General features: G+C 50.3%; 6 protein-coding genes across 6 annotated transcripts; 2 read left to right on the top strand and 4 right to left on the bottom strand.

Moving 5' to 3' along the window:
* Positions 1–121: 121 nt before the first annotated feature.
* On the bottom strand, positions 122–881 carry COCCADRAFT_35946 (uncharacterized protein; the record flags this gene model as incomplete). Its single annotated transcript, XM_007713120.1, has 2 exons — positions 122–750; positions 806–881. The coding sequence occupies 2 exons, from the start codon at positions 879–881 to the stop codon at positions 122–124; spliced, it is 705 nt and encodes a 234-aa protein (XP_007711310.1).
* A 1062-nt stretch (positions 882–1943) lies between these two features.
* On the top strand, positions 1944–2783 carry COCCADRAFT_25465 (uncharacterized protein; the record flags this gene model as incomplete). Its single annotated transcript, XM_007713101.1, has 1 exon — positions 1944–2783. One exon carries the CDS (start codon positions 1944–1946, stop codon positions 2781–2783), a length of 840 nt encoding a protein of 279 aa, XP_007711291.1.
* Positions 2784–2873: 90 nt separating this feature from the next.
* On the bottom strand, positions 2874–3829 carry COCCADRAFT_4214 (uncharacterized protein; the record flags this gene model as incomplete). The annotated part of the gene is made up of 2 exons (XM_007713089.1): positions 2874–3703; positions 3754–3829. The coding sequence occupies 2 exons, from the start codon at positions 3827–3829 to the stop codon at positions 2874–2876; spliced, it is 906 nt and encodes a 301-aa protein (XP_007711279.1).
* A 1620-nt stretch (positions 3830–5449) lies between these two features.
* COCCADRAFT_93667 (uncharacterized protein) lies at positions 5450–6593 on the bottom strand (the record flags this gene model as incomplete). The annotated part of the gene is made up of 3 exons (XM_007713119.1): positions 5450–5492; positions 5544–6133; positions 6207–6593. 3 exons carry the CDS (start codon positions 6591–6593, stop codon positions 5450–5452), a joined length of 1020 nt encoding a protein of 339 aa, XP_007711309.1.
* Positions 6594–7183: 590 nt separating this feature from the next.
* COCCADRAFT_4212 (uncharacterized protein) lies at positions 7184–10846 on the bottom strand (the record flags this gene model as incomplete). Its single annotated transcript, XM_007713088.1, has 5 exons — positions 7184–7342; positions 7400–10348; positions 10416–10553; positions 10614–10640; positions 10727–10846. 5 exons carry the CDS (start codon positions 10844–10846, stop codon positions 7184–7186), a joined length of 3393 nt encoding a protein of 1130 aa, XP_007711278.1.
* A 1836-nt stretch (positions 10847–12682) lies between these two features.
* On the top strand, positions 12683–14786 carry COCCADRAFT_35941 (uncharacterized protein; the record flags this gene model as incomplete). The annotated part of the gene is made up of 5 exons (XM_007713118.1): positions 12683–12710; positions 12797–12886; positions 14148–14473; positions 14505–14604; positions 14689–14786. The coding sequence occupies 5 exons, from the start codon at positions 12683–12685 to the stop codon at positions 14784–14786; spliced, it is 642 nt and encodes a 213-aa protein (XP_007711308.1).
* Between the last annotated feature and the right edge of the window lie 1987 nt (positions 14787–16773).

Genomic DNA, 16773 nt, shown 5'->3' with positions numbered 1-16773 from the left:
ACAGGGTTGAGTGTGTTTAGAATCGTAGCACGTTTTGACTACAGTCTCTTTGAACTATTTTTGTACGAATCGAAAAACAACTTCGATATCCCTGAGACAGGAAATAGAACCAGCACGCTATTCATTCCATATCTTCATCAACATTCATGCTCACGGCATGGCATACGGCGGCTCTAACAATTTCTCGCACAATCTCAACCTCATCCTCGTTTCTCGGTGCGTACACCATGATCCAGCTCGGCGGTGCTATCCATGTTACAGGGAAACGCTGGCCCCAGCCTCGTTTCATGACCAGCTTCGCATCCGGAGGACTAACATAAACGTGCAGCGAGTTTTCTGCAGGGTGAACATGGGCAACTTCATAGAAGATCTTGTGTGCGACAGGATTGATGGTCTTGACACCTTCTTTTACATAAATAGCGGGGCCAGTGCCACCCTCCGTTTTGCTTGGCCGGGTCTCAATGTACTCGTTGTAAGGCGCAGTGCTGGCAAACTCTTGCATCAGATTGTGAAGTACAGCGGATGCGCCTGCTGTAATGTTCTCTGGGACTTGGCGCTGAGGAAGAGTCCAGCGCGTAAGTCCTGGCCGGGGTCCCTGTCTGTTTGGGACCTTTTCAGGATCTATGTATGATTCTCCTGAATCAGGAATTGGCGATGGATCCAAAAGATTTTGTCGAGAGTAGAGCAGATAAAGTCCCCATCGCCGGATCTTGAGATAGCCTTGCAGCGTTGGTGGCGTGCCGCCAGTGCCTGTCAGCTGTCAATTGCCAATTTTTTGCGTGGAGCAAGATGTCGTCACCGAAACTCTGCCAGCTCTTGAAGTCGTACCAAAAGGCCAATCCCGCTGCTGTGATACCAGCAAGAAGATATCGAGCCGCCATGATCAGGACGAGTAAACAAGTGTGCCGCGGGGTAAGCTGAACACTGCTATCTGCTGGCGCAAAGGACGTAACGCCTGTATAATGGCTCTGGTGGCTGGCATAACAGTCCCTCCCGATAAGGGAGATGACCCGGTTGAAGGATTCTTGGGTGCTTGGGGTGTGGAAGAGAGTGGGGGGATGCAGCGTCGGAAGCCTAACGGGAGGGCTAATGCGGGTAGCCCTCGGGTCCCCTCAGATGGATCCAATAACCCCGTCTCTGTTCCCCACTCAAAACACCTCCCGCACGTCATCAGCCAGCATGCCACGATACACACGCGGTACTCCACGTTTTGAGGATGGGGCAAATCCCTGCGGCCATGCTTGATCACCACTTTGTTGTACTAGTGTTGCACTCCAACATTGACGCCACAGGGTTGCAAAAGAACTTCTCAGGCTCCAGATCAGCATCTGCCGTTTCAAACGTTTCTATTTCCACCTCAGCCATGAAACATTTGCTAGAAGGTGCCTTAAGTTGAAGGCCATCCGCAGTCTGTGTCGGGTCAACCGCACCGAAAACAAGTGCTGGATAAACACATGGTACTTTGCCAACGCTGCAGCGCTGACAAGCATCGACTGCCCCCGGTCACTGAGCCGCATTCACCTATCCGATCGAAATTTCAACCACCAACTATTCCCCCCAAATCTCCGCAGCGCCAGAGAATCCGGGAACGTGGTCAAGAATTGCAGAGGCCAGACTTTCGCGTGAATCCCACTCCGTTGCGAGCACATTCATCCCCACCTCCGTCAACACCCCTTCCACAGGTGCCTTCAATCCCGGCCCACCACCGAAAATTATCATATCAACTTCTACCTTCTGTAGAGTTATATCGGCCACGAGATAAACCCCGAGAGTTAAGCGTACCGCGAGGAAGGCCATCATCGCGATTCCGAACAGTCTCGCAAGCAGCATCAACCTCAACCACATCAATAGCATCCTCTTCCTCCTCAGTCTACTCCACGCAATCCTCGCTCTCCCAGATAAAACCTCCCCCAGAAATCTCCCAGTCCAACCGCTCAACCATAATGTCGATCCCACCCGCGCTTCAACAGCAACTGCGCCTCCTCATCCGCGCAAACCACATCCTCCACCACCACGGCCTCGTCGACGCCTTCGGCCATATCTCAGTCCGCCACCCCTTGAACAAAGACCAATACATCATCGCCGCCTACGACCCAGGCGCCCCAGCCCTCGTCAAAAACGTCAGCGACTTCAATTCCTACTGGGTCCGGGACTCGTCCCCCGTTGACAAAGATGCGCCCCAAGGCTACAGCGAGCGCTTCATCCACGGCGAGATACTGCGGAAATTCCCAAAAGCCAATTGCGTCGTGCACTCGCATTCTGAAGACGTAATCCCTTTTACCATTGCTCATGGCGCCGCGCATCCGCACCCCGTGCGTCCCGTGTTCCACATGGCCGGGTTCCTGGGCCAGAGCGGGGCTGCCGTATTCACCATGGATCGTCTGTACGGCACGTCGCGGGCGCCGACGGAACGCGACTTACTAATTAAAAATGCAGAGTTGGGAGAGGCACTCGCCGCGCAGCTGCGCATGGAGAGTCCGGTCGTACTACAACACAAACACGGTTTTACAACCTTTGGCACGAGCATCGAAGAAGCCGTGTATCGTGCGATTTATACGCAGAAAAACTGTGTCTTGTTGCAGCGTGCGATTGCTATTGCAGGGGGTGATGCAGAGGCGGTGCAGTATCTTTCGTCCGAGGAAATCAAGGATTGCGCAGTTATGAATAGGAAGACGCTGGATAAGTCGTTTCGGCTGTGGCTGCGCGAAGTTCAGGTCAATCGGCTGTATCAAAATGATGAAGGGGAGCCCGAGAAGGGGAAAGTGGCAGGTATGAAGATGTAGTAGTAAGCTAATAAAAACATGTATTTACATTTTTTTTGAATATCGTTAGTCGTTATTTTTCTTTTTCTTTTTTAATATGATACATGCTGACTATTGCTTAATTTCAATGCCGGGGGATCCCTCGCACGCGCTGATGGGTCCAAAGTACCACAAGTGTGAGTTGACGTCTAGTCCCAAGTCTCCCTCATTTCCGTTCAGGTTCAATGTGCCAGTGAGCACGTTGATGTCTCCAGTGCCAGGCTGCACGTCGTTTCCAGTGGTAATGTAGTACTCGGGCGAGATGTGGCGGTAGCCCAGGGCCGCAGGGGGGAGCTTTGGTACAGGATCGGCCTTGTGGGTGACACGGTAGTTTGCGCCCATGTTTGTCTGGCTGATATAACTGCTAACGGCCTCGAGACCAATCTTGGGGGCACCATAGGTGTAAAGATCGACCGCAATGCCCTGGGAGCGGAGCACTCCAGCGCCCAGGGTTGCAAGAGCACCACCCAGCGAGTGGCCGGTTGCAACCACTTTAAAAGTTGGATATTGCTGCCTTGCCTTGTTGATGGCAGAAACTACATTGGTCTGTGCCTCCAGCCAGCTCTGCCAGAAACCAATGGATGACGCACATGTAGTGCAAATCGTGGTATCCGCTACAGGGAATTGGACATTGGTGAGCCAGTTGCGTACACTCCTCGATCCTCGGAAGGACAGAACAATAAGCTTGTTGGTCGTGTCAGTTGCAACAAAGCCGGTAACATCTGACTTGATGCTATTCTCAAACTCGGTGACAGTGTTGGTGTTTGCTGCCTCGACGCGAGCACAGTTGCCCTGAGGACAGGTGACCTTGGTGTTTGGGCTGTTGTTGTTTCCCAGACAGTATGCAGCAGCTGAGTACTGCGAGAAAAATTGGAGCTGATCCAGGACGTTTGCCGACACAGCTGAAGAGAGTCAGTTGAAGCCTCAGTCACTGTGCATCGGATATACATACCTCTCTTCTCAATCTCGACTGGTGCAGCAGTAACGGAGTAAACCGCACTGAGCAGGAGGGTGGCTATTCCGAGCATTGTGAAAGGGTATGTATGCTTTTACGTGATCTTGTTGCGAAGATGATCAATTGGCTGGACAGCAGCAACACAATGTGCCTTCAGTGGATCAAGAGGACTGGGACGAGGAGAAAACTGTGCACAACGCCTGGATCATCCAAACAGTGAGAATACATGCATTCTATATACGAGGCCTCGAGTCCCTCAGAGCCATCTTGCTAAGTGGTACTGACGGCAAGTGGATAGCCGTAATGGTGTACAACCCCGGTCAGTGATCGACATCTGTCAAGACCACAACCACGCGAGCTGGGGTCGAGTAGCGCCCTGTCAGGGATACAGGCAGGCAGACTTTACTAAGATTAGACGTTTCGCCGTTGCTGGGTAGCCGCTGGAGAACCTCGTGCCAGGTACGCCAGGGGCCACCATGTTAGTGCCATACTCAGCCCCGTGACCGTATTTGTACTAAAACGGAAGGCCATCATATGCAAGCTCAAGTTCTGGGTAGAACACTGGTAAGATTCGGGTTCCGAGGTCATACCCAAGCTCCACCCAGCGACTAGGCCACGACATCGAGCCTAGAGCCAGCGACATGTCTCGACACATCACTGGTGGTTTTTTCCTGCACGCGGATATTGTATGCATGGTACAGCACGCCGAACGCATGCACGGATATGGGCGTTGTGTAGCTCGCGGCGTGAACGACAGTTTTGGGCTACTGTTTGTTCCCAAAGATCCAAGTGTCCAATAAGTCAACAGGTAAAGAATCAGCATACGCGGACAAAGTTTGACCTAGGCCGTACCCAGGTTTGCGAGTTTGCAGCGTGAAGAGCCGGAAGAATTGTTCTTTTCTGAAACGCAGAGCAAAGAAAAAGCCCCTTTCGATAAGGCGTTATAGCAAGGCGAGCCTGGGTTCTGCCTCGCATGGTGTTTCACACTCAGTTTACTGTATATGCACGAAAACATTGTGGCTGAGTACAAAGACCGTCGGTATTGGGGGCCACAGGAAGTTCGCTAGCATTTTCCCAAACATGGACGATGCGGGGTAAATAGTGGTGACGTAGCGGGCGTAAGTGGACAGTTCGCTGATAATAGCCAGAAGTCTCGACACCACCACAATCAAAACAGTCCGAAGCGTGGACTAATAGGCACAAGAGGTTGCCGGATTGGTATAGGTTGGACTAGACGACGTTCGGTGTCACTTCTTGTTGCAGTTAGTGTTTCGGGACTTTCGCGGGGTATCCAGCGACGCCTGACAAACTGTGGCTCATGCATCCACAACAGGAACATGCCACACTGCGCCGATAAGGCGTAAGGTACCCGGAGTCAGCTGTCAACGGACATGTACAACAAAGCGGAAACAGTTGATAATCATCTTAGTAGTAGCCATTTCGATTCATGTATTTACTGCCGGCACAGATCGAAGCTAGTCACTAAAGGTACCATTCTCCGTTCCCCTCGAGTCGTGAAGTGTGGGGGAAAACGGTCAACGTGGAAAAAACCTGAATACTAGTGCAAACTACCGTAGGGTGGAGACGGCAAGTCATCGGCAAAAAAGAAAACCACGGCTCTTTTGCGCCTGAGCGTCGCGAATGTGCCCTCGGTTGCGTGCATGCGGCCCTATGTGCCGTTGGATGTGCGGAATTACTGCGGAGGTACAAAGGGGTTTACGAGCATTTCGCTGAATCTGGAATCTCGATTAGTATGACAGCTCTCAAGCCAGCACGCAAATACCCACTTCTCAAGTTTTTCTTTGCCTCGCACTTCCTCAACCAACAACGGCATCTTGACCACGTTGAACTCATCATACAGTTCTTCGATCTGGTCAAGATACTTCTTTTGCATTTTCCGTCGCGCGTTGCATTGCTCGCAGGGGTTGCTTTGCTTGGGGAACAGCAGCTGATTGACGACAATCGAGTGTGTATCAATCTCGTAGCTGTTGAGTTCTTGAATCATGCGCTCCGTCTCGTACAGACTAAGGAACTCGGGAATGCACACACAGACAAATGTTGTAAGATCGGCGTCCTTGAATTGGCCATTGACCTCGCCTATCGTCTCACGTAACGCTTCCATTTTCTGAATCAGCTCATCCATGTTCTGTCCGTTTGGTAGTCTACCGGACGAGCCAAGAAAGGAGTTGAGCATGGGTCCAAACTGGCGGGAGAGCTGTGAGACCTTGGAAAGGGCCTTTTCCATGACAGTGGGAAACTGGAGGAAGCGGAGCGTGTGTCCGGTGGGCGCCGTATCGAAGATGATGACTTCGTACGACATGGACTTGACCTGCTTCAGCACTTCGGCAAACGACATGGCTTCGTCTACACCAGGTATCTGTCCGTAGCAATCAGTATCCCCGCCTCGCTTTACTCGACTGCGGCTCGAGGGTTTGGTATGGTGTACATACGCTGAATGCGAGGTCCTGCATCATGCTGCCCATTCCGCCCAGGCCAGCCATAGGATCCTGACCCTCTTCTGCTCCACTTGCCAACAAATCCTGTATACTTCCGTTGGGATCGATCTCCATGGCGCTGAGGTTATCGAAGCCATTGATGAGTCGCGCGTCCTTGCCAAACTTCTGGTTGAAGGCATCCGATAGATTGTGGGCGGGGTCGGTCGAGATGAGGAGAACTGATCTGCGGTGCTTTGCAAGCTGGATGGCGAGCGAACACGATGTCGTCGTCTTGCCAACACCACCTTTTCCGCCAACGAATATCCACCGGAGTGTCTTCTGGTCGAGGATGGACTGGAGTGTCGGCGCCATGTCGGCATCGATGAGGGCGGTCGAGGCCATGGTCGCGATGTAATTCAAGCGGGCGCACTGAGATATGGGATCGAGGGGCGCAGATGGCCTAGTGGTGTGGTGTGGTGTGAAGCGGGAGTCTGCTGTGAAGGCGGTCGATGCTACTCAGCAAAAGGCCGGGATACAATAGAATGTTCTCGAAGCACTGCACAACACACGTAGTACTTACATGGACTACCAGCAGTAGCGTCAAAGCAGTGCAAATGTCGATGTTGTTGTTGGTTATGCTCAAAAGCTCAAAAGCCAAGAGAACCAAGTCACCGTGACAAGGTGCGTCACCCCGCAGCCACCGCCGCCCTCGTGCGCTTCGCTACACTCTCCGACGCGCCAATCACGTATCCCTTCACGTGAAGACCTTGTCCTTGCAAACCTCTTAATATTCTCTCGATACTATTACACATGCAGAATGCCAAGTGCACAACACCAGACGTCGCCTTGCGACATCTAGTAAACTCAACATGCCACCTGCTGACCATGCCGAGTATGGTGAAGTAAAATAAAAACGTCCGCTGTAACCCGGCTGCACATGCGCCAAAAACACCGTATCATGCCCGCTTCCCATACCGAGCCTTTGTAATGCCTTATTTCTTCTTGCCCTTCCCCTTGCCCTTACCCTTGGTTGCTGATCCTTTGGTTGCTGATCCCTTGGTCGCCGATCCATTTGTCGCTACACTGCTTGCTCGAGACGGCGTTGCCGAGGCGGGAGAAGCCTTGCTCTTTACAGTGTCCAGTTGCTTATTCTGTTCCATGTTAGCAGTGCAATTGGGTCAAGTAGACTACCCGTCATCTCAACGTACCTTGACGCCGTTCTTGGTCTTCTTCTTTGGTTGCTCTTCCTCCTCTTCCTCCGTCTCCTCCTCCTCGTATCCCCGCTTGCCATTCTTATTCTTGGCATCCCCGTCACCGAGCTCGCGCACAATGGCTGAGATTAGCGTAGTACAACGACGGCCAATCTCCTGTGGCGTGCGACTCAGGAAGAACCAATCGAAGCGGAACAATGGCGACTCCCGGATTTCATCGCGGATTTTCTCGTAGATAAAGTCGCCCTCGACACCATGCTTGTGCAGCATAACTACAAGGAACTTGTCTTCATCTTCAGTGTACACCTTCTTGTTCGTCGTCGATACCGTGTACTTGATCTGCATCTGCTGGAGGGGCATGCGGTACATGCCAACCTTCTTTGCGATCAACCGCTTCTTCTCCTCTGATTGTCGTACGCGTTGCTCGCCCTCCTCAATCACACCCAAGTGCTTCTGCCAGTTGTCCAGCGTCTTGTACTTTTTCCAGAATACCTTGGCGTATGCTTCAATTTCCTCAGCAGTCTTGCCGTCAACTTCTTCCGAGATACCTTCGTAATTCTGACGGCCATACTTGGCACTACCGTTGAGGAACTGCTGAAAGTCACGCTTATTCCACTCAGGGAAACCCTTTTCAATCAGTCGCTCTTTCTCCGCCTTTTCCTCTTCTGTCAATGGCTCGGCGTTGTCAATCTCTTGTTGTGCAAGTTGTTGGTCAGCCTCGCGAGCCTCGAGGTCCTCGTCGGAACCCTCCGGAAGAGGCGCCTTGAGATTGTTCTCCTTCCGATACCATGCTGTTTCCTTGTCTTGGAGTTCTGCGAGGCGTTCTGGGAAGAACTGGTAGTCATGAATGACAATCTGCTTTGGTGCGCGAGGTATCCTGGGTTGCTTGTTCTCTGTTCGGCCGCCAGTCACAAGAGCTTTTCGGTAGTACGAGTCGATACCGTAGTTTTGTTCCTTGCGCTCACGCTTTGATGGGTTAATCCAGGAGATTCCAATTTCCTTCTTGCGGGGCTGGAACGTCTCGCCATTCCATTCATAGGTTGAATCGGATGTGAACTTTTGAAGGTCATCGAGACCAAGGGCCTCATACCTCTTGTTGAGCTTCTCGGTCATCTCCTCGCCACGGCGCATGACCGCGTCGAATTCATCATCTCCGAGTTCGCCGCTAGCAGCTGATCCAACAGGGCCCTTGCTCTGGAATACTGCCTCTGCGCCGTGTTGGATCATGGTCAAGAGCTCGTCTTTGGATGCTGCATTCTTCACAGGCTGTTGCGTGCGACCCTGCTGAATGACTAGTTGATCCAGACGTAGTTTTTGTGCCGCGCGCTCGAGCACCTTTTCTTCAATGGCCATCTCGGTGACAAATCGGAACACATATACCTGCTTGGTCTGGCCGATACGGTGAGCGCGGTCCATGGCTTGAAGATCGGCCTGTGGGTTCCAGTCGCTATCAAAGAGAACGACGATGTCGGCAGTAGTCAAGTTGATGCCCAGGCCACCAGCGCGCGTTGTCAGGAGGAACAGGAATTTGTTCGAGCCTTCCTTGTTGTAGTCGTCAATCGCTTGGATACGGTCCTCGTGTGCGGTTGAACCATCGATACGGCAGTACTTGTAATCACGCATAACGGAGTAATCTTCCATGATATCCAACACACGACTCATCTGGGAGAAGATAAGCACGCGACTGCCTTGGGCCTTCATACGCTTCAGCAGCTTGTCGAGCATGACCATCTTGGCTGAGTTGGTAACCAGATGCTCGTCGGTAGTGTATGGAGGACCGGGTTCGGCGCCTTCGAACAGGTAAGGGTGGTTGCAGCACTTTCGCAGTTGCATGACAATGTTGAGAAGGCGGGTTTTGGACTCCTTGTTTCCAGCGCCGCCATTGACTGCATCAATGTCCTTTTCAAGAATCTTCTTGTACCACTGGACCTGCATGTCCGACATGCCCACGTAGAGATTAATTTCCTTCTTGGGCAGCAGTGACTTTTCGACATCGGCCTTGACACGGCGGAGCAAGAAAGGTCGAAGAACCTTGTGTAGCTGTTGGACAACTGCATCGGAGTCCTCATTCTGCTGTGAAAACCAATCGTCAAAGGCAGCTGAGTCACCAAACACATCTGGGAGAAGGAAATTGAGCAAAGCCCAAAGTTCGTGGAGGTTGTTCTGAAGAGGGGTACCGGTGATGAGCAACCGGCTTCGCGAGTTGAACATGCGAACCATCTGTGCCAGTGACGACTCCTCATTCTTGATACGATGCGCCTCATCAATGATGATGTACTCCCACGCAAACTTCTTCAAGTGCGACTTCTCGCGCAAGATCATTTCGTAGGATGTGATACAGACGTCAAAGCCATCGGGGACGAGGCGGTCCTTGATGAGTTCGGCACGATCATCTTTGCTACCCTGTAGCACCAAGACATTGATTTCAGGACACCATTTGGCAAACTCGCGCTTCCAGTTGTCCAGGGTCGATTTGGGCACTGCGACCAGGTGGGGTCCAGTGATGCCGGCAATATAGCGGAGATAGCCGACGAAGGAAATGGTCTGAAGCGTCTTTCCCAAACCCATCTCATCAGCCAGGATACCTGAAATACCGTTTTCGTGCAACGAAATCAGCCAGTTGAGACCAGCAATCTGGTAGTCGCGCATTGTACCGCCCTGAATGTAGCCTGGTGACTCGCGGAAAACCGTCTCGTTGTGACCGCCATGCTTTTCCTCGCGCACCAGCTCGGCGTCTTCCTCTTGCTCAGTCTTGCGCCGACGCTCGGCAGCAGCGCCACCTTTGCGAATCTTGTTAGCCTTTGACTTGCTGCTCTCTTCGGCGTCCTGACGGTCGATCTCGGCGAGAATCTCCTTGATGCGCGGGTTGGGATTTGTGTCGATGAAGTGGCGGAACAGGTCAGTGAGACCAAGGAGGTATCGAAAGCGGCGAATGGTGTCGTCTTCCTGCAATGATGTTCTCGAATCAGTCGGGGCCCCTTTGGGACGCGATGGGCCGTTTGGTGCTGCTTACCATTGATGCCCTTAGGCCCTCAGCCTTCTTGCCGTACATGGACTTGCGCATGTTCATCTCTTCTGCGCGTCGCTTTCTGCCATCAGGGGGGGCGCTGTCGCCTGCGACACTGTTTCCCCTTGTGTTTGTGTCGGAGTCCTATGGCATTGTCAGTTTGTGGACAGAAACCACGCGGCACGGCAGGCAATTGGTGCGTACTGTGTAGTCTGGGGTATCTAGATTGTACTGCCATGAAAACGTCAGCGAATGTTCAATGTGCAATGAAGTCGTCTTTCATGACGCAGAAAGGCGCCAGGCCAAGTTGCGCTTACTCCGAACTTCTTGAAACCGCTCATCTTATCCTCCTGCTGGTCTTGCATGTCGACATCGGAATGCGCCGACACGTCTTCAGAAGATGGCTCTTCGGCCTTTGCAGCGCTCTTCCGCGGCATATTGCCTGTTTGGGCTGCTCGCCGCGTCGATTTGAAATCGTCTTGCTGTCGCCGTCGTCCAGTATTTGTGGTGCAGTGTGTGGCGACTGTGCGGGGTCGTGGGGGATGCAAGGGACGCGTTGAAAGCGTGTTGGTGCGGAGAGGTGAATGCGCAGTATACAGCCAGAGCCATGGGAGAATAATGTCGACGGTCCTTGGCGCGTCTGGACATATGGCGCTAGTACGCTTGCGGCAATACCCACTACCCAAGCCAGGTACCACTGACGCCAATTATCTCCCATTCGCCCACCGCCTTCCTTCCTACGCGACTCTAGGATGCGCGTTGAATATCCATCAATCTTTGCAACACGTAAAATACAATCCATTCACGAATGGACGCGTCAGGAGAACGCGACTGTAAAAAATGACGTCACTTTAATCCCGTTGAGGAATAATTTGGGTGACTAGAATTACAGATTTATGAGTCCACATGGTATTGGCTTGCGTCTGGTCGTTGGGAATCGATTGCATTCATTTCATTGTATCAGGTTCGGTAAAAATCATGGACAGGAGGGGGGATCAAAACTTCTCGACTTTTGTAGATTAAACCCTCTGCTATCAGAATTAATGTGCTATCTCAAATGTGTAGAGACATTCAAGACAGGGATCACTACTTATGTCTGATCAACAATTTCGCCAGATGCCTCGTCTTTCAGTCTACCCTTTATTTCCCAAGTACAGCACGTTTTTCCCGTACAATAAACGCAGCCGACTACCTGCCCTCAATCACATTCGAATCTTCCACACAAAGATCGGGAACCCACAAAATGCAATGAACCCCTTTCCATGTCTATCCAGCAGTTCCAGAAGCATCTGGAATGATGCTAGAGTCCATATCGTAGGCTACTTCATCCTGCACTTACTACAGCACCTCGGTATCGCTTAGTTTCTCCCGCTTCTGAAAATGTGCAATGTTTCCTATGGTTCCTTTCCCTCTCTCTTTTCTTCTACACGATTCATACAGTGAAGGTAGTTGCATTGGGTTTTACCGCTTCATAGGGGGCCAGTATGCCTTTTCCGGGACCATTCATGCCCTTAGTGTCAGACCGTTGAAATTGCTGGGCGGTGATGGGTGCTTAAGCAAGTTGTGGTAGGGCATGGCAGGAGGAATCTTGAGGATATTATGGTGTTTCGAAGGAGATTATCTAGGAATTGCGTGTTAGAGACTTTGTGGACGAGGGGGGAAAAAAGGAAGAAAAATAGTCCAGTATTCCCAACATGTTTATTTTTCCACTGCACCACGTCAAGAGAAAAGCATCGAGCCCCTTGAAACAACACCGCATCAACTCAAGGTATAAAAGCATGTCAGAGTCCAAAATTCAACTCAAGATACGTATTATACAAGCCCCAAGGCTTCTTGCAAAATACTCGCTCCCCATCCTCCCCTACTCCAAATATCTTGTGCTTCACCTATCCTCCAAACTTGGTAACATGCGTGCTTCAGTATTCCCTTCAACTCTTTTTCTTCTTTTGTGTGGTATCGCAACTGCTAAATCCAGCACGACACCGACCCCCGACGTTGCACCAATCCGGCAACTCCACGAGAAACCATGTTTGGGTGAAATTACCCGACCTTGGAAAAATCACATCATAGCCCCTTTGGGGTGGAACCCAGACTCTCTCGTGACCGAAGCCATCACTGCTTACGAAGACAGTATCCTTGTGGTTGACTCCTGGCATCATAAGGATTGTGCCAGGTTTCTAGTAATTGTTAACTCACGGAGGGTCGCAAAAACGGAACGGTCGAGCGTTTCAAGTGATGATGGTTGCAAAGATTGCACCAAAACAGGTGAATACATGGAGGCTTATATTACCTTGCCTAAAGGTAAGCTGCAGAAAAGTTCATTTGGTCGTGTGTCTAGGTCGATCAATGCGGTAAATACATGCTCTCACGGCTAAAATCATTTCTAGGAACATACTTGGTTGATATCAGATACGCACCAAAGGAAAATTGTGGAACTGCCGCCATAGGGTACCCAAAGACTCAGCTGCACAACCAGTGCAAGAAGGAAAAACTATAAGCGGTGGAGAGACAAGTTGGGGAGGAGGAAGAGGACGAAAGAGGACGGAACAGTATCTCCGTATCTAGAGTCTCAGCCGACACCGAAGCAGTATCATGGAAGGCTTTATTAAACTGAAACAAGATGGAGATTTAACATCGTAATTATTGTGAATTATAACGCGACTACACTTCGATACTCGGATATCATTGAACAAGCCGCAGTTACGAGATTTCCTACATGTAATACGTATCTTTCCTGCTTTCCTGTTATACTTCTTCTATAATCGCGTCGTTACTCCTCCATTAGCTATGGTTGCTTTTCTAAAAAACAGCAATGCACTTTCCACGTTAGTCTATTACTTTAAACCCCAAAGTCCTTTTGCCTGACATGTCAGAGCCATATATGGACGCAAACCACTTTTTGCAACAAGATCCCGCAAACATCCCTGATGCACTGTTTATATCTGTACAGTAAGCGATTCAGAAGGGTCCAGTATGATACCAAAGTGCGTCTAATAAGCTTGACTGTACTGCAGTATCTATGAAGCATTGGCATCGCTTGATGCCTGTTTTTGACAATGCGCCATAGCTTTCCTACTTTTTGTAGAGTTACACGATGGAAATTGTTTCTTTTGCGGATACCGGCTTATAGTGGCCTGTGGCATTTCCTTTGGGTACTAATGATTTTGTGAGTGAGAATTTTGACATGTCTGGATAGATAAGAGTTTATGAGAGATGTAAAAATGTGTAAAGCGGAAATACATATGTGGGACACTTTGTAGAGATAGTATCTTCCAATAATACTTGTGGTAAAGGTTCCGAACGGATACTGTCCGTACGACGGATCCTTGCTCCCGCATTACCCTGCTCTCAACAAGTTTACGTTTGAAGCTACATCACGGGGTAAAAGTCGATTGAACTAGCTAGTAACAGACCATAACCGCGAAATGCACGAGGGTATGTTGGACATTGAAGGAAAACCAAAAGTGTATAAATCAAAGGGTTTCTGCACAAGAGTTGCTATCATCATCAACTACAACATCCATCACCTACTTCAAACAACTTCTCCATCAATCTTTCCCCAAAAAACCTATCAGCATGCGTACTTCAATTTCCTTCGCATCTTTCTTTCTATGCGGTATCGCGACTGCCCAATTCGGTACAGATACGCTTCTCGGTAGCATGTCAGGAATGACATGCTCGAACGGCGAGTCAACACTGCTATCTGGCCAAACCCTCAAAACTGACACCAACTCGTAGGCCAAGTTCCAACCGTAACCTGCTCAGATCCCGTTCCAGAAATGTGCGGTTGCACGTGCAGCGATGGCGCCATGTTCAGCCACGAGCGACCTTCACATTTGGGACCATCCCCTATCCCGCCACCACCACCATCTGTTTTCGAACCACCCCACCAGCTCACGGAAAAGCCATGCACTGAACAAACCCTCCAGCCTTGGAAGCCAGTCGTAGTCAATCGTAAGCCGTACACAGGCACAGATTCAGGCTTAGTAAATGTATCATTTGAAGCGCCGGAAGACGGTGTGCTTGTGATATCGGATTCACATGGCCGTTGCGAGCACTTTGAAGTATATATTGACGATCGGCTGATTAGGAGAGACATCTGGAACTGGTCCTCTTGACTTCTCTCAATGCGGACTTCCAGATGAATGTATGGAGAAAAATGGGGGCCAACATGGATACTTTGCCCTTCCTAGAGGTAAGCCAGATATCCAGTTCCAACGGCGTGTATTGCGCAAATTTCTTGAGTCTATGGTAGTTATGGGACTAACACTTGGTGTAGGTAATTACAAGCTTGGGCTCAAGTGGACCAAGGTTACACCTGAATGCGATAGATCTTCGAGTGGAGAAGGCCACTATAAATTTCACCGTAGATGCTAGAGATACAAAGATAGAATGGCTGAGAGGAGATTATGAAAAGGGAAGAAGCATGAGAGGAAAATGGGCGGTGGTATGGGGAATTTGAAAGATGAGTATAAGGGCAGTGGTAGTGAGCTGATAATGGGTGGTAATGGAGGTAGTCCATCCAAGCAAAGCATTTCCCACCAACAGACTACGCGAACGATCCAGTAACATCCAACATTCTTCCAGAAAGACTTATTTAACAAGTTTCAGACCAGAAAACCCCACCTGGTAAAGAACCAAAGGCACGATGGAAATCGCCAATGTAATTCAAGACAGAATTGAAAGAAGAAGAAGAAGAAGAAACGACTCCACTTCATCTTCCACCCCTATTTACCTCCAAAAAAATAAACTTCTATAATACTAAATAACCTCTCTACAACAATTCCCCCCCCCCNTGGGATAGAAAGTATGCGTGTTGTGCAGATATTTGTCGGGTTGCTGCATTGCGGTCTGTCTTTGTTTTTGGGAATTAGTCGAGGCGCGGGCTGGGGGTCTATAGAAACTTTGGAAAACTTGGGAGACCTTGTTATCTTCGTTTTCGCTCTCTCTTTCCTTGATTTCCTCATTTTCCCAATCAGGCTTTTTCACACACACACACACACACACACACACACACACACACACACACACACACACACACTCTCTCTCTCTCCCAAGCCACAATAACAAACCAAGTCTCATATTCCCTCAACCCCAATACTTTTGCCCAAACAATACTCCGCAAGATCGGTATATAACAAGCAGATGTACAATCTACACAACAACGCACCGAAGCGAGTGTAGTAAAGACTCATCCGACACATGTATCTTGAAGAAGCGTTCAAAAAAACATGGAGGAGAATGGCAAGTAAATTCATCACAGGCGCGATAATCCACCATGCCATACACACGTCCATGCAATCCCAAATAGACACACCCTAAAACATCACGTAAACTACAACAGCGACCAAGAAAAATATTTTATTTTTTACCCTTTTTTTACAAAAAAAAGCCCCGTCTTTACCCCTACCCATACCCCCCCCCACTTTCACCTCACCTCCTCAACGGACTCCTAAACCCCACACTCCCAAACTGACTCCCTCCTTTCTTCGGCGTAGTCAAGGGCTCCGGTACCTCACCTCCTGCAGCACCAGCAGTAGTAGGTGGATGTCTGCTACCACCCACGGCCTTCCCCCCACTCCCCGGCGCCTTGAATCCCACCAGACTCCCCTTGGCATAAACATCGTTAAGAATCTGCTCCAAGACGCCCGCATCATCGAATTCCTGCCACTTGCGCCAGAGCTTAAGAGCCGTCGTGGCATCTTCAATGGAATCATGCGTATTCTCCTGGATACTTTCTTTAAGGACGCACCAGGCGAGGAATTTGAGGTTGAGTTTGCGTTTAAAGTCTGGTTTGAACCAGAGGTTGCTTGTGTCGACGACTTGGTTTTTGGGGACGTGGATGTTGATGGTACGGAAGTCGTTGGCGAGGGAGTGGCCGACGAAGACGCAGCCGAGATTGAGAAGAAGCCAGAGTTTTTTATAGGCGTGCTTTAGTGATACTGGGGCGTGAGGTGAGGTTTCGCGGTTGAGGTCGCCGGGGGAAATGCCGGACCATTCGGTGAGATAGTCGACGACTTGCTCAGTTACGGCGATGTAGTCGTCGATAAACGGAAGGCCTGCCTGTTCGCCTTCACCACGACAAACGGAAACGCGAGCAAGCCCTTTGCGATCTGGACGAATAGTTTGTCGTGTGCCATCGGCCTTCATCTCAATCTCTTCAGCTTGTAGGCGGATAAACTCAGCATCGATGGCGACCGGATAGCCAGGGCGAGGTGCTTCTGTCGCGTGATCAAGGAGTTTGAACTTGGTCTCTGGGGGTGTTGGATTCGATGACCACCACCTATACAGTATCGATGTGTCCAGGGTGTCTTTCCACGAGTCGTCAATCTTGTTACGGGCAGACTTGAGTTGGAACGTCAAG

The sequence above is a fragment of the Bipolaris zeicola genome (assembly GCF_000523435.1).
Source record: "Bipolaris zeicola 26-R-13 unplaced genomic scaffold scaffold_55, whole genome shotgun sequence".
NCBI classification, from domain to species: domain Eukaryota; kingdom Fungi; phylum Ascomycota; class Dothideomycetes; order Pleosporales; family Pleosporaceae; genus Bipolaris; species Bipolaris zeicola.
The sequence above is the reverse complement of the archived record's forward strand: the minus strand, read 5'-3'. Positions and strand labels throughout refer to the sequence as shown.